At 42.7% G+C, this 25,788-nt stretch overlaps 2 protein-coding genes and 1 non-coding gene across 3 annotated transcripts; 2 read left to right on the top strand and 1 right to left on the bottom strand.

Moving 5' to 3' along the window:
• LOC8083201 (NAC domain-containing protein 21/22) lies at positions 787 to 5,195 on the top strand. The gene is made up of 3 exons (XM_002437395.2): positions 787 to 1,321; positions 3,086 to 3,357; positions 4,351 to 5,195. Exons 1-3 carry the CDS (start codon positions 1,111 to 1,113, stop codon positions 4,789 to 4,791), a joined length of 924 nt encoding a protein of 307 aa, XP_002437440.1. The 5' UTR covers positions 787 to 1,110; the 3' UTR covers positions 4,792 to 5,195.
• On the bottom strand, positions 16,468 to 25,238 carry LOC8061607 (probable alpha-glucosidase Os06g0675700). Its single transcript, XM_021449919.1, has 6 exons — positions 25,209 to 25,238; positions 23,574 to 23,887; positions 18,636 to 19,309; positions 18,289 to 18,519; positions 17,547 to 18,190; positions 16,468 to 17,452 (listed from the first exon to the last, which is right to left on the bottom strand). The coding sequence occupies exons 1-6, from the start codon at positions 25,236 to 25,238 to the stop codon at positions 16,568 to 16,570; spliced, it is 2,778 nt and encodes a 925-aa protein (XP_021305594.1). The 3' UTR covers positions 16,468 to 16,567.
• On the top strand, positions 19,388 to 19,460 carry TRNAR-CCG. Its single transcript has one exon. It is a non-coding gene; the product is annotated as a tRNA-Arg (tRNA).

Below are 25,788 nucleotides of genomic sequence, written 5' to 3' on the forward strand. Positions count from 1 at the left end.
AAATTTGAGTTACATGAAATGACGGTTCAAATAGCTCTACTACATGAAATGACAATCCTTCCTTCTCTTCCTCTCTTTTCTGCACGCCAAGAATGAAGTTTGAGTTACATGAAATATTCTGAGTTTAGTTAGTCTATGTTTGCACAAAGTTTGTCAAATAATTAGAGAGAGGAACACAAAGTTTGAGTACAACAGATAGCATGTGTAGAGATAAAAAACTTTGGAGCATATTAAAACAAATAATTTGAGAGAGCAAAGGAGAAGAGGAACACATATGCACAGCAATTTTGCCGAGAGGAGGCACTCGGCAACACGTTTGCCGAGCGTGGCGCTCGGCAAAGCAGTTTGCCGAGAGCCTTAACGGAGGGGCTCTCGGCAAACACGTCACACCGTCAGCCCAAGTTACGGCGGCAGGATCTTTGCCGAGAGTACATGTTCGCCGAGAGCGCGGCTCACGGCAAAGTCGCTGTTTGCCGTCGGCCTTTGTTGGCCGAGAGTTGCTCTCGGCAAACCGTCCAAGTTCGCCGAGAGGTTTTATTTGCCGACGTTCTGGCCCACGGCCAATCAAGATTTTGCCGACGGCCTGTCTTTGCCGAGAGTAGCGCTCGGCAAACATTACCTTTGCCGAGAGCCCGCGCTTTTGCTCTCGGCAAACACTGAGGCTCTCGGCAAAGGCCTGTTTTCCGGTAGTGCCGCCTAACACAGCTTGCCACCTGGCTTCGGCACACTACCCAAGAAAAGTCTCTCTCCTCTCCCTTTCTCTCCCCTCTTCCTCTCTCTCTATCTCTCTCTCTCTCTAGCAGCAGCAGCAGGGCATCCACAGAAGTTGACCAGCAGGGCGGCTGCTGCTGTTATATAACGCCCGCCTCTCGCCGCTCTCCAGCTCTTCTTAATTTCTCTTGTATGATACACACAAGTTAATTAGTGGTAGAATCGATCCATCTTGCAGAAGCAGCTCCATATCTATCCATCCAGGCCTGCAGCTGCCCGGCCGGCCGCAGGGATAGCACCTAGCGCGGGCGCGGGAGGGGAGTGCTTCTTGAGATCGATCGATCGATCGAGCTGTGTGTGTGCGCGCGCGCGCTGCTTGCCGCGCGCGACGACGACGCGATGGCCATCAACTCGCTGAGCATGGTGGAGGCCAGGCTGCCGCCGGGGTTCAGGTTCCACCCGCGGGACGACGAGCTCGTGCTCGACTACCTCGCCAAGAAGCTCGCCGGCGGCGCCGGAGTCGGCGGAGGCCCGCTGGTGGTGAGCATCTACGGCTGCCCCGCCATGGTCGACGTCGATCTCAACAAGTGCGAGCCCTGGGACCTTCCCGGTATGTAATCAAGCAAGACGACCTACAACTACACCTTGTTCCTGCATCATTTTGTACGTACATATGCCTGCCTGTCCTTATATTAATTTCTGGGGGAAGATCGATCGAGTTTTTGCCTTTGTCAAGTCTTTAATTGCGCTGCGAATTATTCTTCTTCTTCTTCCTTCCTTTTGGGTGTTTTCCCTTTTCCCCTCTGTGAGAACACTATTCTTCCCTTTGGGCTCTGATTTGTTATTATGTTATGTGTTCCTGGTGACCAATGATTGATCTCTCTCAAATAATCCTTTTGTGCTAATCAAAATTTTTAATGAGAGAGATAGCAGTCGTACGATCTGTGATCCGTTCCGACATATATACAAGTCTACACCACAAATATATCATCCAAGATACGCTTGCTGATCACATCTGTTTGTAACAAGGGTTGCCAATCATGCATGCCCATGTCCTGCTGTTGGCTCTCATCGATCTACAAGAATATGTATAAGATCTTAAAATAAACCCAGCCATACCTTCTCTCCATTATTAGCTAGCTACTAGTAGTCATCTATTCCAAGGAAATTCTCTTTGTTCCTTTCGCCTGCATCTCTGCATGTTTCTCCTTCAAATGGCACAAAAAGTATACATACACCTAGCTATATATGTACTTCGATTCGATTAATTGCGCGCCACCGAAAATCTAAGATGCATGAATAACCACAAGTAGTGTACTGCATGCTAGTTGAAACTGTCCCACTCCGAGCCATAAGTGAAGCGACCATGACATCCTCCTCCTGCAACTTTCACCGATCAACTTGCAACAGATAGATGCAACTATGCACTACTCATCCCATACCTCAAGAATCCCTTACTTTTCTTTCCTTCAATCGTCGCTTATCCCTTTCTTTTTCACCCTCTTTTTGGGGTGTGCCCATGCCATCGGTTTTCTTTTTTTGGAGCATTTATAAGCTGCTATATTTATGGGACACAGTCACACAGCTCCCTTCTTTTGAAAAGTCTTTGATGATCTAAAGGCATAAACAAAACCATAGTCAGACCATCTCGATGCAAATATATATTTATGTGTGCAACAATAGTTGAGGAGAGACAGTTTGCAAGAACTCTCTCTCAAATCCTTGCATGTATTCTGTTTTTAAAAAAGAAAAGTTCAGCTGGATCGGTACTCTAGCTAGCTGTGTTTAAGCTATATATGCATCTACAAAATCTACTGAGAGCTAAATTCACACGTCTTGTCTGCCTCCTTGTCGCCTTCCTTTGCCCCATATAACAGAAGGATATTCTCACTGCCTAGAGTTTGTTTGGCCCCATCTTGGCCTTCTATCCTCATTTGTCCCTGTTCCTGCCATGCTATCAAATATTCTCTCGCTTTGCCTCATCCTTAAAGGGAATTAACAGCCAAATGGATGGGGACAAACACCAAAAGAAGGCCTCTCACTTTGCTACCAGTAGAATACTGCGGCAAAAAACCTTGTCAAAATAGATTAAGATAATCAATTGATAAAGAACATATTGTTTTTTCTTCCTAATAACTCTTCTTTTATCCATTTCTCCCCATTATTACACTAATAACAAATACATGTTGGGCTCTGGTTTAGCACAGTTTTTTAGTCTATAAGATCAATGATTAATTGTGTTTGATTGTACGTGTCTTTATGTTTACATCTAATAACCAAATGTGAAAATGATTTACACAGCAGTGCTATATATTAACTATCATTAACCTCGTTTGCTAGTTTATTAACTAACTGATTTTCCCCTCAAATTCAGAAATCGCGTGCATTGGTGGAAAAGAGTGGTATTTCTACAGCCTTAGAGATAGAAAGTATGCCACCGGCCAGCGTACAAACAGAGCAACTGATTCAGGATATTGGAAGGCCACGGGGAAAGACCGTCCAATAAGCCGGAAAGGGTTACTTGTTGGTATGCGCAAAACTCTTGTGTTTTATCAAGGTAGAGCCCCAAAGGGGAAGAAGACCGAGTGGGTTATGCATGAATTTCGCATGGAAGGGCAAGGTGATCCCATGAAATTACCTTTCAAGGTAATACAACGACTTGATTTCACTATAGTGTGTCCTTTTTTTTAGTTGGACGTGATAGTTTATTGCATAATTTTATTCACAATTTTCCCATCTGATGGATATAAAAAAATACATCATATATATTCTAGCCAATGAGCAATATATAACACATATACAAAGTAGGAAAATGATTTATTAGGGGGTAATGAAAAACAATGGAGTTGGCCCCATCGGTTTTCCTATGGATAAACTATGGTTGTGATGAAATCATCAAGAGCATCCGCAATTTTCATTCTCCAAAAAATGGTGATCATATGAGAAGTATATATCAAAGATTTTGAGGAGTACAATATATCTGTGTGAACTAAAAAAGTACATACATAATTTGTTCATGACACTTGAGGACGAAGCTTGTACTATATATATGCAGACACTTTTTCTTCATTCATGTTTGCATTTGCATAATCACATGGAATGCCAGCTCATTCTACACACATGTATCCTCTCGCCTATTCAAGAGAGCGAGAAAGGCACAAGCGCAAATTTACAGTCAAGTTGACAAATTACTTAGTTCTTAGTGTTACCAGTTCAATTGTGTGTTGGAGAATAAATAAATTAAAGTAAAGACGTATACATGGTTTTGGATTAAGATATCACACTTCAATCGCTACATTGTTTACTGTTAAAAGAACTGATGGTCATAGTATTGTATTAATGCTAATTAAGAGCTTTACTTTTTTTTTGTACTTGTGACTTTCTTTACTACTCAATGACTTGTCACTGTCATGCACAGCAGGTTTTCTCTAGGCATTGATATCTCCCATCTATTTCCATTCATTTTATATATAACAGTATATCACACACACACTGCACACATACATACTCTTCCTTAAAAACAAATAAATACTTATCATGACTTCTTCACAATGTATAGGATACATGTACCCATTTACTTATTATTATCTATATTGGCCTAATCCTCATCTGATTTTTTTCATATATAATAATTCACAGGAGGACTGGGTCTTGTGTAGAGTTTTCTACAAGAGTAGGGCAACAGTTGCAAAGCCACCCACAGAGAGTAGCAGCAGCTTCAATATTGATGCTGCCACAACTTCATTGCCTCCCCTCATTGACAACAACTACAATATTTCCTTTGATCAGCCTGGCTCATCAGTGCAAAACCTAGAGGGTTATGAGCAAGTGCCCTGCTTCTCCAGTAACCCCTCTCAGCTATCGTCATCGATAAACGCTCCGCTGTCGTCTGCCGCCACCATGGCTGATCCGGAGCAACACATGGGGAAGTCAATAATCAAGGATGTTCTCATGAGCCAGTTCAGCAGGTTCGAAGCAGGCAACGTCAAGAGGGAGGCGCCTCAAAGCAATTTTTCTCAGGATGGGTTTGAGTACTTAGCTGAGAGTGGATTCACACAGATGTGGAATTCTTTCAATTAATTGATTCTATAGGAAGATGATTATTGCCATGGAGGGTGATACGGATCGGAATTCCTCGACAACAAAAGGAGGGATATATATATAGATGAATGCTAAAGAGGGCTTGGGTGTGTGTGCCTTCTGTGTGGTATTGCATGTAGCTGTAGTAGGTATATATATACATATAGTAGTACTAGTACCATCTCAGTACACATTCGTCAAAAAGAAGGAGAAATGAGAAGAGATATATATATGTTATATGCCTTATTATGCCATCAATGACGACAGATGTAAATATATTATTTGTGTACTATGGAGAAATTAGAAGAAGAAAAAAAAAACAGCGCGTGATGACAAAACAAGAATCTTATTCATATGGTCCTTTGTCTATTATTCCGTTATGTGTATGTATGCAGCTTGCTCTAGACACAGGTCGATATGTCTATTATTGTGCTATATATATACTATATCAGGTTCCGTCCCTTCTGAGGGAGGTTTATCCTGTTGTCAATTAGCTATAGCACCCCTTTTTTTATTTTCATCATGGTGTCTGATGTATATAATATAAAAAATGGACAAAGTTTGTTTTATTTCCAGTTACGGATTTGAAGTTTATTTTGTAGATTTATTGTAGAACAATTTGGCGCACTTGAGATAAAGTTTCTAACTAGCTCTCATATTTTTCGAGGTGTGTTCCCTTTATAACCTGAATTTGCAGAGAACTTCAGAAGAACAAGTTGAAGTTATATATTCAGTCAACTGGATCACAAAATCGCCAAAACATGTACACATATGCTGGCATGGCTTAATAATTTGAAGATTTCTCTCCAAGTGGACAAAAGGAAAGACAAACAAATTCATAGGTGGTTGTTCTCTCGTTCTTTAAATATACACTGCGAAAGGGATTTGAGTTCACACGTATCTGCTCTCTTGATATACATATATGATATATATGATCCCTTGACCTTAGATAGATAACTGTTTACTAACATATTTATCAATTACCACTAAATCTTTTTCATCAAAAAAAATTACCAGTAAATCTTCAACAGGCTGTGATTACTGGCACAGCAGGAAACCGTCAAGAAAACACAAACTTTATATATACATATAAACAACATGTGTCTCTCAATATAATATAATGCATGATAAATCTGCAACAAGTACACAAGCTGGCCAGCTAATCTGCCATAAACTAGCAATATTTTTCATTCCCTGATGCCAAGTTGATATGCGTCCATTTGACCCTATGGATATGCAAGCTAGGTATATAGTAGTACGACTAATCATTCATGGATGCGTGTGAAAATTCCAAGCTTGTACTTTCTGTGGACTTTGATGGGATAGACTTGTGACCTCCTAACAGCGTATTAATGGTTCAGAGCTAGATTTTCCAAACTAAACGGAGGAACTCGATCATGTGTGGTTGAGCCTGTACTTGTATCTGAAGAATGAACTACGAGTACTAGCTTTTGATATAGTTCCAGTACGGTGCACACATGGGAACAGTTCGTGCATGGCATGGTCTGTGGTTTGCTGTTGCGAATTTTGCTAGCTATTCCTATGGTCTGTGTATATATATGATCTCACCACTGACGAAGTGACAAGCAAAGCATCATGGAACCCACAACCCAGTACCAGAGAGCACGGCCATGGTGATGGAGTGCATGGCGTGCGGGTCCTACCTGTGAGTGCCCTGTAAGTGAGAAACAGATAGAGATGCTAGCCATCAAAAAAAAATCTAGAAAAATTATGTCAAGACCAAATCTATATAAAATATATTTTAATATTTATCATACTAAATAAGTATTATTAGTTCGTTACTATATATGTTTTCCTGTTTGGATATTATTTTTCTATAAACTTAAATTTTAATTTAAAAATGTTTTGGTTTTAGCTAGACCTAAAATTACTTTCTTACGCTAGGGCTTTCCCTGACTCGATTCTTAATTCTTCTCCCCCAACCACCTGCATCTACGACCTAGCTACCTACGCACACCAATTAGCAAGTTAGCTCTTCTGTTAATCAGTGCTGCGCAGCACAGAGATCGACCACAGCGACAGTTTCTGTTCATACGTAAGGCTGCTACCAACTGACAGACCAAATAGTTAATTACCTTTCAGATTAGCCTGCTAATTAGTAAGAGGCACTGCCGTCCGGTCAGTACTAAAAACTCGACTGATCATGCATTGGCTGGCTTGCGTGTATAGTTTCTCCAACAGTCCTTGTCCTTCTAATCATTCCAAACAATAGTTTACAGAGATCGATCAGTACACTGTTTTCTATTACTGCTGCCACGCATAATATGAATTGGGAGATACAGGTGGTTGCTGGGGAACTAAGATGCTGAAACAGGAATGTTCAGTTGGCCAGTCATCAGGTCAGTTCGCGTGGTTAATGTGTCATCATCTCTCCTAATCTCCTTTTCCATGCATTCTGGGTTCTGGAAGGTGTAGAATTCTACGTATCTTCTGGTGGTTTGCCCGCCTCCGTCAGACAAATGATAGGGCGTATCTTCTGGGCATTAGAGAGAATAGGACTGTACTAATTGAAAACGACGGGATGGAGAGAGAGAGAGAGTTGATTTGTCCGGACATGCTTGATTTAACAAGAGAAACAAAATAAGCTTTAAGTTCTTTTTGTTGCACGAAGAAAGAACGAAATTGTGGTCCTTTTTTAGATATAAGATGACATAGGAGCTTGTCAAAATGCTATCAAGTTGTGGTGATCTGGACTACCAACAGTCAAACACTAGTGAATATGAGTAGATTAGCCTAAGGCTAGCTTGGCTAATAGTGTTAGAATGATTTGTTTTATTTGGGCCACATCCGGGGTCCACGTAAAGCCCAGTAGAGTAGTCGGGCCACTGAAACATGTAGTGGTCTAGAGTCCAGACGTCAAACGTTTTCTTGCTGAGTAAAATTCGTTAGCGGTCTGCGATTATATGCTTAAATGATAAAAGTTAAAATTAGGATTTTGTAGAGCTCATTGTAAACTACAATATTTATTTGACACTATACAAATAAATATGATTTTTCTCATATGACAAGTTCCAGTACGTGCTTAATATGCAGCTCAGAATTTATATTACTTTTTTAGCATTTAACGATCCTAAATGACAAAAATTAAATCTAAAATTTGGAGATCTCACTAATAGATATAATTTTCATATATAAATTATTTTTATTATCTGACAACATACAAGAAAGATATGATTTTGTTAAGATGATAAGCCCTAGTACACGATTAATATGCTACTGAAACTTTATATTATTTCTTTTGACCATCAATGACCTTAACTGAAAAAAAAACTTAAAACTAGAAAGTTGTATATTTTATTGAGCTATAATTTGTCTATAAAAATTATTGATAAAACAGACCTACGTTTTAAGCATCTCTAGTGTAGTTAATAAAAAACGAAACCTACATTTTTTCGGCTGAAATCTATCTATTTAAGTAGAATTTTTTGGGTTTTTTTACATTATTTTATATCTTTATCTTTATCATCACAATATAAAAGAACGAGTTTTTTGGGGGAGCTATCCCTTTTTCATAGTTGTTTGATTTGACATTGTTTGATATTAGTGGGCCTGATTGGTTCGCAACCACAATTTGCATGCTAAGCCATGATTTTGGCTAGTATTTGGTTAGTTAACAAAACTTATCAAAGTTTCACATTTGGCTTGCCAAATCTATGGCAATTTTTTGCTCAACTTTTAGCTTGTCAAATCTTTGATATGACAAATTTTGGTAGTGAACCAAGCAGGCTCAACCTTCCGTCATTCGAGATTTTACTCTTGCTCATTAATAACTATTCATTTTTAAAACTATTTTACTCTTCCTCATTAATAACCATTCAATTTTAAAACCATGATATATGAGTATGATTTTAAAACAATTTTACTCTTCCTCACATTAGACTATTTAATTTTAATTTTACAGTATGATTTTTTCTCTATATCATTACAGTATTGGAATGATGAATTTAAATAATATTTTATTGTCTTTCAAACATTGAAATATGAAGAGGAGTAGTGATATTGCCTCTCTTTTTCAAAAATATGCATCAAAGAAAAAGTCTCCATCTCCTCCCGTGGCTGCTGCAGCTTCAGAAGAGCAATTTGAAGAACAAGATTGGACCTGATCAAGCAGTGATTTGCCAAGTCTCAATGTGTGAACTTATTTTCGTAATATGTAAAAGAGACAAATAAAACTTTGTATTTTATTTTTTCACCAGAGGTAAAATGGTTATCTTGCCCTTGACTTAACACCGTCAAATACCAAAAATGGACGGGAGGCTATAGAAGAAGGATAATTTTGTTTTGAGACCATACAGGTAAGTTAAAAAAAATAGGTCATATAAGAAAGAGGCATTTTTCACGATCATACAGGTAATATCTCTAAATTTATAGTGGTTAAAGTAAATTTAGACAATGGACCATCATAGCTACAATTCCAGGCTATGCCGCTAGATAAACAACGCATCAACTGAGATCGCCATGGATGCCATATCAGTTTGTAAAATCAACTGAATATATACATATGCTGTGGCACCCGCTGTATTTCCGCGTGCACTGTGCATGGGAATGAGGAGATAAAGCTCCTCGGTTAAAAAAAAAATACATATGCTGAGATCAATATTCTTGTTTTTCAGTTGGGATAGAGGTGATGGTAATTTGTTTATTACTTTGGGTCTAGAATAATATTGTTTTGAGTTTGTGACGGCTCCTACACATTAAAAAATCAATTCGTTATGCTTGTAGAAATTAGAAATAATAATCTTCCATATGACATTACAAATGATTATGTAAAATTTTTATGAGTTTGTGACTAGGTTAATGGTGATAAGAGTTTGAGAATGCTTCTATGCATTACAAAAAAAAAAGATTTTATGGTTAAGGTCTATGCATATGAGTTTGAGGCTGCTTCTATGCATTAGAAAAATCAGTCTTTATGACAAAGGTCTGCATTTGAAAAATATTTTTTCGTATGAAAATATAACTTTGTAGTTTAGAAAAATGGGTTTAGGAATTTAATTGGCATTTTCTTATGAAAGATTTTTTACATGCCACACGTGCATCTCCACTTGTTTTATTGAAAAAACGACATTTATTCATTTTTTGCTGAAATCTATCTGTGTATTTAAGGCCTTGTTTAGTTCCCACAAAAAAAGTTTCACCCCATCTCATCGAATGTTTGGACATATGTATGAAATATTAAATATAAATAAAAAATAACTAATTGCACAGTTTGCAAGTATTTTGCGAGACGATTTTTTTGAACCTATTTAATCTATGATTAGACATCAATTGCTATAATTACACATGAGCTATAACTTTTCAAGGTGCGAATTAAACAGGCCCTAAGTATAAAAATCAAATGTTTCAACACATGCATAGAGCATTAAATATAAATAAAAAATAACTAATTGTACAGTTTGCAAGTATTTTACAGATGAATTTTTAAATCTATTTAGTCTGTGATTAGACATTAATTGCTATAGTTAAACATGAGCTATATTTTTCAGGGCACCTCCTGCTAGAATCCCCTCCCCGGTGCATTCCTGCTAAAATCCGAATCCCCTCCCCAGTGCCGAGACTTTGGATTAGTAGGGCATTATTGCACCTTCCACTATTATCCTCCTCATCAAGAATAGTATTCCAATATTACAATATATCAAGTGTTAGTTAGCTATTAAGTAACAGTACGGTGCTAAACTTATATTTCCGCACACATCCTGTACATGGATCCAGTGGACCGCCGTTGCAGATCTTCCGGTAGCGTTGCCGCCAGAGGTCATCCCACGTGCCATCGTCGTCGCTAGTCCAGTGCGCGGTGTGCAAGCCTGCCGGTCGGACCCTTGAACGCGAACCCGCTCAGCACGAAGGGCCGACGACCTGTGTCGGTGAGCAGCGCGGGCCACCAGGAAACCATAGATTTTTTTTTGGCGTCGTACTCGCGGATGCAGGTGTGGTCCTACCATGGCGCACTTTCTGAGGGTTTGAGTCGTCGTCAAGCGCGTTGAGAGGCGCCGGGTGGATTCTTTTTTACTTACTACCAAATATAACCGTACGTTATCATCGGAAACAAACTGTAAGTACTCATGATAAATTAAGATAATATACTATTATAAAGTTAATAAAGTGTTAGCTGATAACATCTTGTTTATGTTGTTGGGACAGTGTTCCCGAACAGGTTTGGGAGAGGAGAGTGAAAGGAGGTGGTTAGGGTTTTTTTTATAAGAGTTAGGAGAGAGGAGAGAGAGCCCCCTTGCCCTCATGATCATGGCATTATATAGGCAACGGAATTTTACAAGCGACCCCCAGTGGGGGTGGATTTTACATGCCACTCCAATGGCTTGAGTTGGGTCTCTTCTAGGGAACTTGACCCATTTGAATATGACATGTCCCAACAGTTAGCCCATCATCTACTTGGTTATGGCTGGTACTACATGACCTAGTAGATGCTAATACTAGAAGAGGCCCAATACACCTCGAATCTTGGTTGCGAGGATTGCTCTTCACGAACCATGCATGCACGCCTCATTAAAAACTCCATCCCAAAAACTCTGTGGGAAAAAGGATATGGAGAAAAGAGCACGTGAATGACTCTAACAAATAAATGTTCTAAGTCCTGAGGCGACTACCTCTGAGTGCCTTGTTCTCGCGGATATCTTCAACTCTGGGCTTTGCCTTCTTTATGCACTTCTTTGACATGGTTTGTTGGCTTTGCTTGGTGCATAGGCCTTCATCCTCAATGCCTTCTCCTCCAATATCTTCTCGACGTGAAGGTCCTCGGCACTGAAGTCTTCTCGGCATGAAGTTTTTTTATCTTTGAGCCTTCTCAGGCTACTTGGTTGAACAACTCTGATAATGAAGAGCCAAGTCAGAGTTCTGTTTATGGTGAATATAGAAGTCATCGTTTGCTTCCCTTGATCACACTAGCAGAAATATAAGCTTCAGGGAGCGTGTGAGGTTATACGGGCCCTCAGTCAGTTAGTCTGTTTCGTTTGCTTGTGCAGGCAAACTTGCCACAATGAATCAGAGTGGTCCGGTGCTTGATTCAGAGCATTGTTGATTTTTGTGGAAATGCTGGGTCAGCGTTGTTTGAGTTGGTTCCTATATTTGTCAGCATTTTGGGCCAGTCATTGACGTTGTTACAAGTTTATGCTGCAGTCATCCGTATTTTTGTAGAGTCGCAAATGTTTGAGGGTGCTCTTCTCACTTATGCTGAGGTAGAACTTTGGTGTTGACAGACATTTGTGCAATTTCTTGCTGAAGTGTTTAGTCGAGGGGAATCACGTCATGTATGCGAGGAGATTATTTGATAACATGAAAAGTTGTGGTCCTTCACCCAATGTCTGCTAAGGAGTATGTACACACATGGAGAGAGGTTATGCTTAGATGAACCTTTTGAGCTTCTTTGTGAAATGGAATCAAATGGTGTGAGACCGAATGCTACAACATATAGAACTTAATTTATTTTGTTTTCTGGTTGTTAATTTCTTTTTTAGTCATTCGCAATTTCAGTTGAAAAAAAAATCAGTTTTAGTTTTTTTTCGCAGGCTTGTAATGAGATCTATAAAATAAGACAATGACGCATGTGCTTCAAAATAGTTTGTATGTACTAGCAATTTTATGTTATAGATATAATAGCTATTTATGGATTAAGAGAAACCTATATATTAACTTTTCAACAAATTACATATACTAGCAAAAGTGTAGTAACTTGTGTATTAAGCGTGCAGCGACTTCTTTATCAATTTTAGTTTTCATTATTTGTTGTGACTTTCAATTCTAGTTTATTTTTTCAGTTTTAATTTTTTGGATTTTTTCATTGTTTTATTTAGTTTCAATTTCAGTCATTCTTTTAATGTTATTTTTGTCTCATTTTTAGGTTCGAATATTTTCGTAAATCTTGCATATTAGTTGCCTCACCTATAATGTATAAGTTGCTACAAAAGGTAGTCATTGAACACATAAGTTGACACAAAAGAATTTACTCCCAATTTTAGTTTTCAGTCTAGTTTTTTCAGTTTTAGTTTTTCAATGTTTTTTAGTTTCCTCAGTTTTTTTTAATTTCAATTTCTAGCCACCCCTTTAGAGTTCAATATCTTCCTAAATCCTGCATATTGGTTGCCTCACCTATAATATATAAGTTATATTTTAGATTTTTATTATTTTTTACTGTTTTTAGTTTAAGTTATCAGTCTTCCTTCTATTTTTTTATTTTAGTTTTCAGTCATCCTTTTAGGTTCGAGTGCTTTCCTAAATTCTGTATATTAGTTGCCTCACATACAATATATAAGTTGTCATAAAAGGATCATCATTGCACACATAAGTTTCTACAAAAGAATTTACCCTACCTTGTGCAACGACTTATATTTTTAGGTTTGTTGCAATAATTTGCCCCTAACTTGTGCAACACCTTATGTTTTTAGGTTTGTTGTAATAATTTGCTCCCCAAGTTGTACAACTATAGTATTATTATATGATAGTAACTCCTTTTGATATTTTGTGCCCCTCAACTTATGTACACTATATGTAATAACTTTATTTGTTGTCACTTTCAATTCTAGTTTATTGTATTTTCAGTTTAAGTTTGCTTTGGAGTTTTTTCATGGTGTCTTATTTATTGTTTTAGCTTTATTTTCAATCATCTTTTTAATATTTTTAGTTTCAGATGTTAGTGTAATTTTTAGGTTCAAATGTTTTCCTATTGCATATTAGTTATCTCACCTACAATGTATAAGTTGCTACAAAAGAGTAGCCATTGAAGGCAAAAGTTGCCACAAAAGAATTTGTTCCTATTTTTAGTTTTTAATCTAGTTTTTTTTTCATTTTTTCAGTTTTATTTTTCAGTATTTTTTGTTATTTTTAAATTTTAATTTTCAGCCAAAAGGTTTGAATACTTTTATAAATCTTGTATATTAGTTGCCTCACCTAAAATGTATAAGTTACAAATTTCAAGGTTTTCATTCGTTTTTTCAGTGTTTTTTAGTTTTAGTTTCTAGTCTTCCTTATATTATTTTTTATTTCAATTTTCACCTTTTAGGTTTGAATGTCTTGGTATATTAGTTGTCTCACCTATTATAATATATAAGTTGTCACAAAAGGATCGTCATTGCACACATAAGTTGCCACAAAAGAATTTACCCCCCCCCCCCCCCCACCTTTTGCAACAACTTCTGTTTTTAGGTTTGTTACAATAATTTCTCCCTAGCTTACGCAACACCTTCTATTTTTAGGTTTGTTGCAATAATTTAAATATAGTATTACATGGTGGAAAATATTTGAGCTAGTTTTATAATTACTTGCCCCCGGTTTGGCAGCTTATGCAAATGTTTACTTTAATAATTTGCCCCCAAAGTTGTATTACGTGGTAGTAACTCCTTTGATATTTTTTTGCTTCTCTCCACCCAAAAAACTTGTGCATACTATGTATCCTTTTGATTTTTGCTCGAAACTTATGTATGACAACTTTCTGAGTTTTACAAAAAAGTTTTTGTGTTTTAGGCCTTATTTTTTTCAAAATGAATCTAAACACCTTGCAAAAAGTTAGGCTTGTAAAGTTTTTGTATTTGGAAGGCAAGAGTGCCGAAACATGCCAAAAAAAACATCTCGGGTGGCGAACCTCTCTCTTTAAATGGCTACAGAATGCAAAAAGTTTTTGAGCATCTAAACAACTAATCCAAAATCCAAGATAAAAAACTTTACACCCAAAATATGCCAATTTTTTTTATAAAACCCAGGAACTAAACAGGCCAATGTGGTAACTCCTCTCATACACATAATTTGCTACTAAAATAAATTTCTTTAGAATATAGTTTTGTTCATCTCGTCATGTAGAACACACTAGTGTAGACGCAACTGAAATATTTCGCTTTTTTGGTGACATTTCACTTGCTTCTTGCATGCTGGGCATCATGTATACATACTATTTATCGAATATTTGGCCGCATATACAGAGTATTAAATCTATCCCTAATACTAAAAGGACAAAATTTCAGCCAAAATTTTGATCTCGACTAACTTTCTGGCCTTGGACCGACGTCTCGTATCGAGATAGAATAGGAATCCAAATCAGACTACCTTTTCTCCTCAAATCAAATTAATAAATTGATTGCTACCTCCATGAGACCACGGTTCTTCAAATCAACTATTTTGAAACAAAATCAATACAAATTATAGATCGAGCTCGCCGGTGGATGGGCGCTAGCGGAGCAGAGCGCCTTGGTCGGACATGGGCGACCCTGGCTCTACTTCGCCGGATCTGAGGAAGAGGCAAGGAGTGTGCGTCAAAAACATGAGGAATACTGGGCATCAGACTCGAACTCCACCTGAACCCGGAGACTTAGGCGATGCAAGGAGAGAGAGGTAGGGGGAAGGTGGTGCTCACTCTACTCCCAGGGCGAAGGTCTTCATGGCCTCGGCGATCTCCTCCTGCGTGGGCGGGTCGGCAACGACGAGCATGCTTTTGGCGGCGCCCTTGGGCACCTAGGATATGGCGGAGATCATCCCCATGAGCGAGGCCTCCATCGGATGAGATGAGCGAGTCCTCTCTCTTCTCTGATGGTTTGTCGCTGAAGTGGCGCATGGCGGGAAGCGGAGGAGGCCGACGGCGAGGGAGAAAGAGAGAGTGTATTAGAGGATGAGGAGGTGGTTGTGCCGACCGACCAAGGAAGAGCAGTGGGGGCTAAGGTTTAGATGAGTTGGGTTGGCTTGGGCCGTGCGCTTGGACGTGTCACGTGTGCAGCGCAGGGGCATGAAGAGGCAACGAGGGGAAGAGGAAAAAAATGCGTGACGGAATTGGGCTGACCCGTAATGTCACTAGATGGGCTGGCTGTCTTTGGGCTTGCTCAAGGTATTTTACTATTTTTTACCTCCTAGACGATAATAATTTTTCTCCTTAAATTTACTAGAGATATCTCTGGGAAGAGGGAGGGGGGAATAGCTAGAAAATTCTGGGAAATTCCAAAACCATTCTAATTGATTTCAAAAACACGTTTTAAAAACTGTACATAACAGAAACATGAGATGCACCCAGCATGAATGTGTTCAGCATTAAATATGTGTGTAGCATTTTTGTTTGTTGCATCTGATATTTTTGCTATGAAAAATTTTTAAAAATATGCTCTGACATTAATTGGAATGTTTCGTAAACAACAAAACATAAATAAATAAATAAATAAATATGTATCATTCTGGTCCTTATATTTTGTAAATATTTGATAGATTTTTTTCTACCATTGCAACTCACGGGCCTGTTTACTAGTATACATAAAATAAAAAAATCAACTGCGTAGATTAATTAGATTTTACGAGACGGAATACCTAATTAATCTATAATTATATACTTATTGTTATAGTAATACATGTGCTAGACTTAATAAATTCGTGGTTTCTAAATATAATATTTGTATTTCTGTTTGTATCCCATGCGACGCATTCATGTGACTTTTCGCGTGGAACTAAATAAGGCCTGAAAAGAGAAAGTGACGACCCTTGCGTGAAACTAATACTCACTGAAAAGGTGTCAGACTAAAAAGGGAAAGTAACGGACATGCCTGATTGCATGTTGAGCATCGCGCATGGGAAAAGGGGTTGTGCGCTCGCGATTAGCGCGACGGGTGACGCGATATCTGCGTCCTTCGTCCAGATTCGAGGTGTGAACTTAAAGTTTAGTGACGTCTCAGGTGAAAGGACACGAGTTATGATACCATTCTTTTATTTCCAATTTAAATTCAAACTTTTGATCAGTTTTTATTCAGAACAAGCTCGAGTGCCATGCATGTTTCTACAACATGACGACCTTGAGCTCGAACTCCTTGCCGACGGCCAGCGACAGCCCCTCCACTTGAGCTGCGCCGAATGCTCCGTTCCTCTGGTACCCTAACGCGCCGCCGATCGAGTTGGCCGTCTTCACGCCGTTGACATACACGGAGAACTCCCTCTGTGGCGCCGCCGGCGAGTGCAGTCCCAGGAAGATCACCTTGCCGATGGCCAGCTTCCGGGTCGGCCCGTAGGCGTCGCGCACCACGTGCGACCTCACGGTAACCCCGTCGTGCCCCGCCGCGCAGCTGAACCGCACCAGGCTCCACTTGCCGCGCGAACCGGCCATCTCCGGCGACTCGCCGTCGTCCAGGAACAGCTCCCCGGACGCGGCTCCGTCCTCGCCGAGCGCGACCAGGAGGTGGAACGCGGTCCGCCGCGCCCGCGACGTCGTCGGCGCCGGCAGCTGCAGCGGCAGGATGTTGCCGCCGGCCACGTGCACGTTGACCGTGTCCGCGGGCGCCGGGAGCGTGACGCGCTTGCCCGTCGCCGAGGCGACCGCGAGCGTGTAGTCGTACAGGCTGAACCACCGCCCCGCCGGGAAGTAGGCGTCGACGGTGGTGGCCCCCGGCTCCAGCACCGGCGACACGAGCACGCCGCGGCCCAGCAGGAACTGCCGGTCCACGTCGTACGTCGCCGCGTCCTTGGGGTAGGAGAAGAAGAGCGGCCGCGCGATGGGGGCCCCCGTCGTGTGCGCCTCGTGCATCAGCGTGTACAGGTACGGCAGCAGCCGGTACCGCAGGCCCAGCGCCTTCCTCGCCGACCGCGCCACCACCTCCCACAGGTACAGCTCCCGCCGGATCGTGCCGATCGCCGAATGGTCCCTCGCGAACGGGTAGAACGCGCCAAGCTTCACGAGACAAACACGAAAGCTCAGCTCAGCTCATATGTGTCAATGGACATGGCATGCTGGTAGATTGGAGTGTATACAAAGCTTTGTATACCTGGATCCAGCGGCTGCAGAGCTCCTCGGTGGTGTTGCCGCCGAAGCCGCAGATGTCAGCGCCGACCATGGGGATGCCGAAGAGGCCGAAGCTGAGCATGGTGTTGATGGAGTACCGGAGGTCGTCCCAGGTGGCGGCGTTGTCGCCGGTCCAGTGCGCGGTGTACCGGCCGGACCCCACGAACGTGGACCGGCTGAGGACGAAGGGGCGGCGGCCGGTGTCGGCGAGCAGCGCGCCGTGCGTGGCGCGCGCCTCCAGGAAGCCGTAGAGGTTGTGCGCGTCGTACTCGCGCACGCCGCCGTAGTGCACCGCGGACGCCGGCGTGGTCTTGTTGTTGATGGGGCGGCGCACGCCGGAGTTGTTGATGCGGTACGGCGGGTCGTCCAGCGCGTTGAGCGGCGCCGGGTCGACGAAGTTGGAGACCTCGTTCATGTCGATCCACAGGCCGTCGACGGGGAGGAGCGTCCGCCGGAACAGCGCGATCTCGCGCGCCCAGAACTCGGCGGCGCGCGGGTTGAGGAAGTCCGGGAAGTAGACGTACCCCGGCCACACCTTGCCCAGGTAGTTGGTGCCGTTCCGCTTCAGGAACACGTCCTGCTGCATCCCTCGGACGAACGTCCCGTACGTCTGGTTCACGTTGATCCCTGCATGGGCGTCAGCAATGGCAGCAAAGCACATCGATCGCCATGTCGCGAATGCAGCAAGGGCACCGCCATTTCTGATTGGAGATCGTCGTTGATACCTGGGTCTATGATGACGACGTACTTCTGGCCGTTCCGGTGAAGGCGGTCGACGAACTGCCGCATGGGGACGGCCGGGAAGTTCACCGGATCCAGCGTGAAGTCCTTGAACGCGTCCATGTAGTCGATGTCCGTCCACATCACCTCCAGCGGGATCCTGGCCTTGGCGTAGCCGGCCACCACGCCCTCCAGGTCAGCCAGGTTCTTGTACCCGTACCTGCACTGGTGGAACCCTGCAACGGAACGGAACGGATCGCCATTGCAAATGCTCGATCAGCTCAGCTGCAAGAACAGAGTGAATACATCCATGGAAGCAAAGCAACAGCGACTGGTTGGCAGCTGGCCGTACCGAAAGACCAGTACGGCATGGGGGCCGGGCGGCCGATGAGCTGGGTGTACTGGTCGACGACGTCGAGCGGCGCGGGTCCGGCAAAGAAGTAGAAGTCGAGCACGCCGCCGATGACCTTGTAGGTGAGGTAGGAGCCGCCGTACTCGACGTCCATGCCGTTGCTGTTGAGCAGGAGCACGCCATGCGCGGCGCCGCCGCCGGAGGCGGGGTGGCGCACGTCGAGGTAGAACGGGTGGGAGCCGTAGAGGTTGACGTCCACGGTGCTGGCCGGGATGTCGGCGTTCCAGAGCGTGAAGGTGTCGTTGCGCTGCAGCCGGAACGTGCGCTTGGTGTGCTCGCCCAGCCCGTACAGCGACGACGCCCGGACGTCCGCCGGCAGCGCCGTGGTCAGCTCCAGGTACCTGTCCTTGAACACCAGCGCCGCGGAGGTGTCGAAGAGGACGTCGCCGCTGGAGCGCCGGGACACGGTGAAGCGGAACGGCGAGGCGTGCAGGGTGAAGGTCAGGTCGGACGTCGCCGCGGAGAGGACGCGGCTGTGCGGCGAGGCGGCGCCCGTGCTCGACTCCAGGGTGATTTGCCGCGGCGCCTCGCGCGGGATGACGCTCTGGGGGACCTCCCATCGTGGGTGGTCGGCGTTGGTGATGCGGACGTGCAGCCGGCTGTCTGTCTCAAGACTGCCGCCGGTGCGGTTGGGCAATAAAATGTTAGGAAATAACAGTAATAAATGTTCAAAATTTGAAAATAAATGTCCTGGTCGCATGGCCTAATGGATAAGGCGCTCGCCTCCGGAGCGGGAGATTGTGGGTTCGAGTCCCACTGTGATCGTTATCGCGGTTTGATTTTTTTTTTCCTTTTTTGCAGATTGTTTTTTTTTTGCCCTTTCTTTACCGTTCAAATTCAAATATTAGCAATGTGCTTTTTTTTAGCAAAACATATTAGCAAGGTGCTGCTAGCAGCTCTGTCACAACTTAAAACTTAACCAAATTCACAAAAAAAAACTTAAAACTTAATCAGTTCAATACTACACAAATGCAATACTGCGCCGAACTGTAATAAGACCCTTTTTTCAATATCATCTTGTAATATCCTATATTCTGTCTGTATCCGAAAGCTTCAACTCCTAGATTCAGTGTCAGTCAAACTTTTTTTAAATTTGACTAACTTTATAGAAAAAAATATCAATATCTATATAAAATGAGTATCTTATGAAAATATATTCTATGATAAATCTAACGATATTAATTTTATACTATAAAACTTAGCGTTTTTTTAAAAAAAAATTTAGTCAAAGTTTTAAAAGTTTGACTTAAAACAACCCTAAAAGTTGAAACTTTCAGAAAGAGGGATTACTACATTGTCAAAAGCAGCTTGCAGAATGCAACAATTCACAAGGTGGGAAGATATATATAGCAATGTGAATTTGTTTTTTTACTGTTGTAATGTGAATTTGTTGCAATCCGAGGTGGGGACTTGTCTGTTTCACCTTGTGATCGTAGGTTAGAATCTACAATCCGAAGCTGAAACACGTGTGAATGTGATGGCATTAAATTGGCCCTTGATATTTAGTTTTGTGGCTCGTGGAGCAAATAAACTACGAAATGACTTGTTTGGTACGTTGTCGTAATCACCCAGTCATCTATCAGTTCTTATCTCCGAAGAAAAAAAAGGGGAAGCCATTGACCTATCCTGTTTCTGACCACAGATGCATGTTGCTTTAACCACAAATAATTAATGGATCATTAAAGTAAACAAAAAATAAAAAGAATCCCCAATAATGGATCGTTAAAGTAACTATCTATCTCTATCCGACTGGAAGAGACCGAGCTAAGCAAAAGCCATTTTTTCCAATCAGGAGTTCTGTAGGGATCACGCCATGACGCACTAGCTAAGCTGCAGATTTTGTCAACCCCAAGAACTGACCAGACGAGCATCTCCATTCGCTACCCCAAAGTAGCTGAAGATCGGATAAGCAACACATGGCATGGAAGCACACACAAACACAAAATAATCCAGGAAAGAACGTACTTGCCTCGCGGTCAGGCTGAGCCTCTGGACATCGGGGCCGAGCTCCGGCTTGCCGCCGGCGCCTCCGGCGAGCTCCAGCCGCGCGGACAGCTGGCCCCCCCGCGCCCTGGCCCTGGCCACCGACACGACGCGGTACCCAGCGACCTGGGCGGCGGCGCTGGGCCACGGGGTAGCGGCGAGGAGGGAGAGGAGGAGGACGAGGAAGAGGAGGCGGCGGTGCGCGGTCGACCGCGGCGGCGGCGGCGGCCACGGCCACGCCATGGCATGCATGCGTTGAGACACTGCACCGCAGGGCGAGCGCTGCGGAAGCTTTTTAATCAATAGGGAGCGTGTGGATCGACTGGCGACTTGCCGTGGAGTGGAGTGGCTGCAGCCTGCAGGAGGAGAGGAGATCGATGGCAGGCTCCGACTGTAAGGTCGCTTTTGTTTTTGTCGTTGACGGGCTGGAAGGATCGCGGATCTCGCGCTCGCGCTCGCGTGCGGGTTTGTCTGCCTGCAGAGCGCGCGTGTCCCTCCCTCTCTGGGGTTGGTTGGTTTTCCGGGCACGGGAAGCGGAGAAGAAGCGCACATCGGCGTCGCCCGCCCAGCGTGCACGGCGCGCGCGGCTCAAGCCTCACGGTCACGGCACTCAAAAAGGGGATGCGATGCGATGCCATGCCATGCGCGATGCAACGTCAGAAGCGAGGTGCACTTCTGGGATGAGCACAAACGGGTCAACTAAAGCAGACTTTTATTTGCGTTTACTAATAGTTGAGTTTTTTTTTATTAATATCATTATAATTTTCGTAGTTTGGAGAAACAGTGTGTTACTATTCGTCTATTTAAAAGCATATCATTATAATTCTTCGTTTCCCAAAAAAAATACCCCGAAATACATTTGAAAACCAGGAAAATAATTCTTCGACCTTGGCAAGCACGCCAGGCACATCAACAACCCCCTGTCACTATTGGTCCTAGCATATACTGGCATAATCCTAGAGATTGAGATGGATACACCAAGAAAAAAAAAAAAGGCAGCAACACGTTTGAGAGTGGGGTAGGCTAGGGATAGGCCCTTTCAGCTTGTCTTTGTTCTTGTTGTGGGCCATCCAGCTGGTTGGTTTTCAACCTACATCTTTGTTGCCGTGAGATGTTCTCGTTCTCTGGTTTCTTAATAGTTCAGTCTGGGTTGCTTCTTATCAGAGGTGATGGTTGTTCTAAGTTGATGACGTGGTGCATGTGATCAGCTACTTGTAGTTGTTATTAACTTGTCATAGGTGTGGTAGTCCTCTTTTGTTAGTGGTTTTGTTGTGGTTGTTTTTTTCTTCTTTCGGTCGGTTTTTTTTTTCTGCTGTTTCAAACCAGTTGATAGTATTTCTTAGTAGTATGGTTTGTGGCTGTTAAGTCTTTAGACGTAGTTTTACCTTAAAATTGAATCAATTCCTTTTTTCGGCAAATAGGAGGGGTAAAACACCCATACTAATTAAAAAGAAGGAAATAATGGTACAAAACAAGTGAAACTAAGAAACAAAGAAAGAGAGAAAGAAAACGAGAAAGATTACAAGCGAGCTTCTAGCTATAGACTAATAAAGCGAAATCATTTCTTCTTTGTTCCATCAATAATTCCATGGCAACCTCCCAGAAAACACATTTTGGCTTGCTCCATCGTGGCATCATTACACACTATCCATATTTCCAACAGAGAAGGATAATAATCTCCATGGAGAAAGGAATCCATAAGTGATTTTTAAAGGCCATGAGCAAGTTGTACACACAACACAAGGATCAATTCTTTTTTTTAATAATATGCAGCAATGCTCTTGCTGCTGTTTATTAAAAATAAAACGGTGGGTGGGGATATCGCAGCGCAAAAATCGGGTTCTAGGGGTGCGCCAATAGAGTGCTGCTAGCCACATCTTGTCTGACAACAGTGGCGAATCTGGAGTTCTGGGTAGAGATTTCCTGTCTTCTCTCAGCATGATAGTTTTGCAAATGGGACACGCTCCATGTGAGAGTATCGTGATCACCTTATCACTTGCAGAGTTGCAGGCGCAATCAAGCCTAAGGAAGCTGGACCAATGAAGGAGAGAGAAAACCTTAGCGAAAGGAGAGACAAAAGACAGCAGCCCACACACTATATCCATCTCCATGTACCATGCGGCCAAGGAGGCCAATTATTGGATTATTGTGCGATTCTTGCCCATGATCGGGGGTTCGTTTTCTTCAAAGCTTTCTATACCACTACCAATTATTCTCTCTTGATAGCTGTTGTTTTCATGGGAAGAGAGAAGAGACGAAGAGTCCCCTCAGGCCCTCACCAGGCGCCACACAAGCATGGGCATTTCTGCGGCTGATGATAAACCGTGCAGCGCATATATTTCTCCCATAAAATCAATTGAATCGACGTTCCACCTGCAACCAGTTCTAGTGTACTCCTATTTGGCTGTTTCCTCTGCAGCGAGTCACCTATCATAGTTTAGATCTTAGAATAAGGCTAATAATACAGCCATCTGCTGACCGTTCTTGTGTCTTAGTCGACTATAAGTTATAGCCTACTTCTACTCTCTTCCTCTTTTTTCTCCACCTTAATATTTAATTAGTCGGCTTAGAGCCTGCTATTATAAGAACGTCTCCACGCTCCACAGTTTTCCCGTCACTGATATGATAGTGATACTGTCATACTGATGACTTGGTGATGAGGATCGGATGTCAACTCTTTGTAAGGTAACATGCAAACTAGAGATATCACGGCAATTAATTTAATCTCTTAGCAGAAACAGTCTACGTGTGTACTCTACCATCTCTCCGTCAGTAATTTTGCAACCAAATAGATGCAGATGCCGAGAAGCTAAAGAACTAGAAGGGGGAAATCGGAGGTGAATAGCTAGCACAGTACTATATGTCTGACGATGTTGCTTCAGATTGTAATCGCACCTGGCATACACGTCGAGGTTCCGCACGTCGTCGCCGTACGCCGCGTGCACGCCACCGCCACCGCCGCCGGCAGCGACGGCCGCGAGCTCGGCGCGGAGGCGCGCCCCTCCTTTGTCCACCGTCACGGCGCGGACAGCGTACCCGCCGCCGCTGCCGGCGGCGACGACCTCTGCGCACAGACATTCCGGGAAGATGGCTGGATGCGTCTTTTCCTCCTCTCTCGCGGCCGTCCAAATAATGGAGTGTAATGAACCAGTAGTTGTTGTTGGGCCATGGGTGGTGGTGGTGGTAAACGGCTTGGCATGTCCTGTCCTCTGCCGGGACCGAGGCGTTCACTATTGTTTGACTGATAAGCTATGGTAAGTATGGTTCGCTGATTTGTTGTGAGAGAAAAATATTACTAAATAACTGACAGCAGAATGGGACTGTTAGACTCTTGCCAATGACGACGGTGTCTCTTTCTCAGCTTCTACCTTGAGAAACGCAGGCGCGCATTTGGCAGTTTCGTCTTTGGCATTTAGCTTCCCATTCACAGCAGGTCTGATCGCGCAAGTCCCGCGGCCGGCGGCAGCCACCGGCTTGTCGGCAGTCGGAAGCAGAAACAGAAGCAGAAGCAGAAGGGTGGATTCACCTGGTTTTACTCATTCAGAAATATATATCGAGCTGAAGGCGGCACCACAAAGCATGCATATGGCCTGCATCCACTGAGATGCACAGCACAGCACAAGAAACAGTATGTCCAATATACTATTGTAATAATCAAAATTCAGTAAATGTTGCCATATTCATTACTGTCATCATCATTGAGAGAGGAGAACATCTGATGATCACCGGTACCCACCATCTGAGTGCTTTGTTATCAGTAATTTTCATTTTATGTTAAGCCCATTATGCTTTCATTAAAGCTCTAAGTGCTTATATTTTTAATGCAAAAATATATTACCCATGTACTGCCCTATTATTTGTATAGCACGAATGTTTCATATTTTGAATGTTGACCATACAGAAGGTACTACTGCATGATCTATACCATGTCTAATATATAGTGAAATATCCTCAATGTGTGTCCCATCACATTTTTGAATAATTGGTCTACATCTTTCTTTTTTCAAAGTGATTACCTTAATTCTTACTATATATACAAGGTAGTAACATAGTTATAACTACGTGATTTGCATTATATTCATGCCATAATAATATCCTGACATGTGTATCCAATTCGAATATGAATTAACACCGGTTTACACTATTTTTGTTGACTACCTTGAAAATGTGTTAATACAAATTGCAAACACTAAGTGCCATCAGACTATGCCCTGATTATTAGAGGGCTGCGTGCCTATGTTGACTATCTCCAAGGTGTTATCATGAATACGGGGTTTATCCATTAGGATATACAAATAACCATATTTTTTTATTTATTTTGCATTTTATTGCAACTCCGGTGTGTTTGGTTTTCTAACGAAAACGAAGCACGAGACCATGCATTTGAGCTTCTCTTGTGGTACAATGTGAGATAATAAAAGCAAGATGTTGAGGGTCCACTTGCAGCCATAGAAAAAAAAATTCTTCGTACACCCAATCATTCAACAACTGTCTTCATCTGTGTCCAATCCATTTACAAACCAAACAAACCTGCATGTAGGCTTGTGTACTGGGCGCCATGGACCTAAACCTCATCACCATTCTAGATGTCTCCTTCAATCGTAACCAATTATAAACCCCCACATATGTGCATGTTGGAAACTGGATAGGGGTCGCGGCCTTGCGAACGGCGGGCCGATTAATTTTTGCTGTCCGAACTTTTCTCAGTGCGGAGGCCGCCAGTGGTCTGTTTTCTTTCCCCCGAGAGGACGTGATTAGGAACAGGCGGAGGGATTAATTATGGAGATGATAACATTTGGTGCTTTTTAGTTGTATATATAGAAGAAGAGATATTAAAAGACCTCGATCTCATTTGATCATTTAGTTCATCTAGTGCCACTAGTCAAGCAGTAGCTTGGTATTTCAAAGCTGTCGCTTGCCAAATGGATTTGCGATTGGTCGACATGGAAACTTAAGTAACCTTGTCCTCTTTACGAGAGAAAAAAACAGAGTATATATTGCCATGTCTCATGTTATTCAAATGAAAGGGTAACAGTTTACACAGCCCAAACAGGAATAGTCCTCCTGCTGGAATGAATACCCTTTGCTGTAGCCTGTAGGTAGATATGCC

The sequence above is a fragment of the Sorghum bicolor genome, chromosome 10 (genome assembly GCF_000003195.3).
Source record: "Sorghum bicolor cultivar BTx623 chromosome 10, Sorghum_bicolor_NCBIv3, whole genome shotgun sequence".
In the NCBI taxonomy this organism is placed as follows: Eukaryota; Viridiplantae; Streptophyta; class Magnoliopsida; order Poales; family Poaceae; genus Sorghum; species Sorghum bicolor.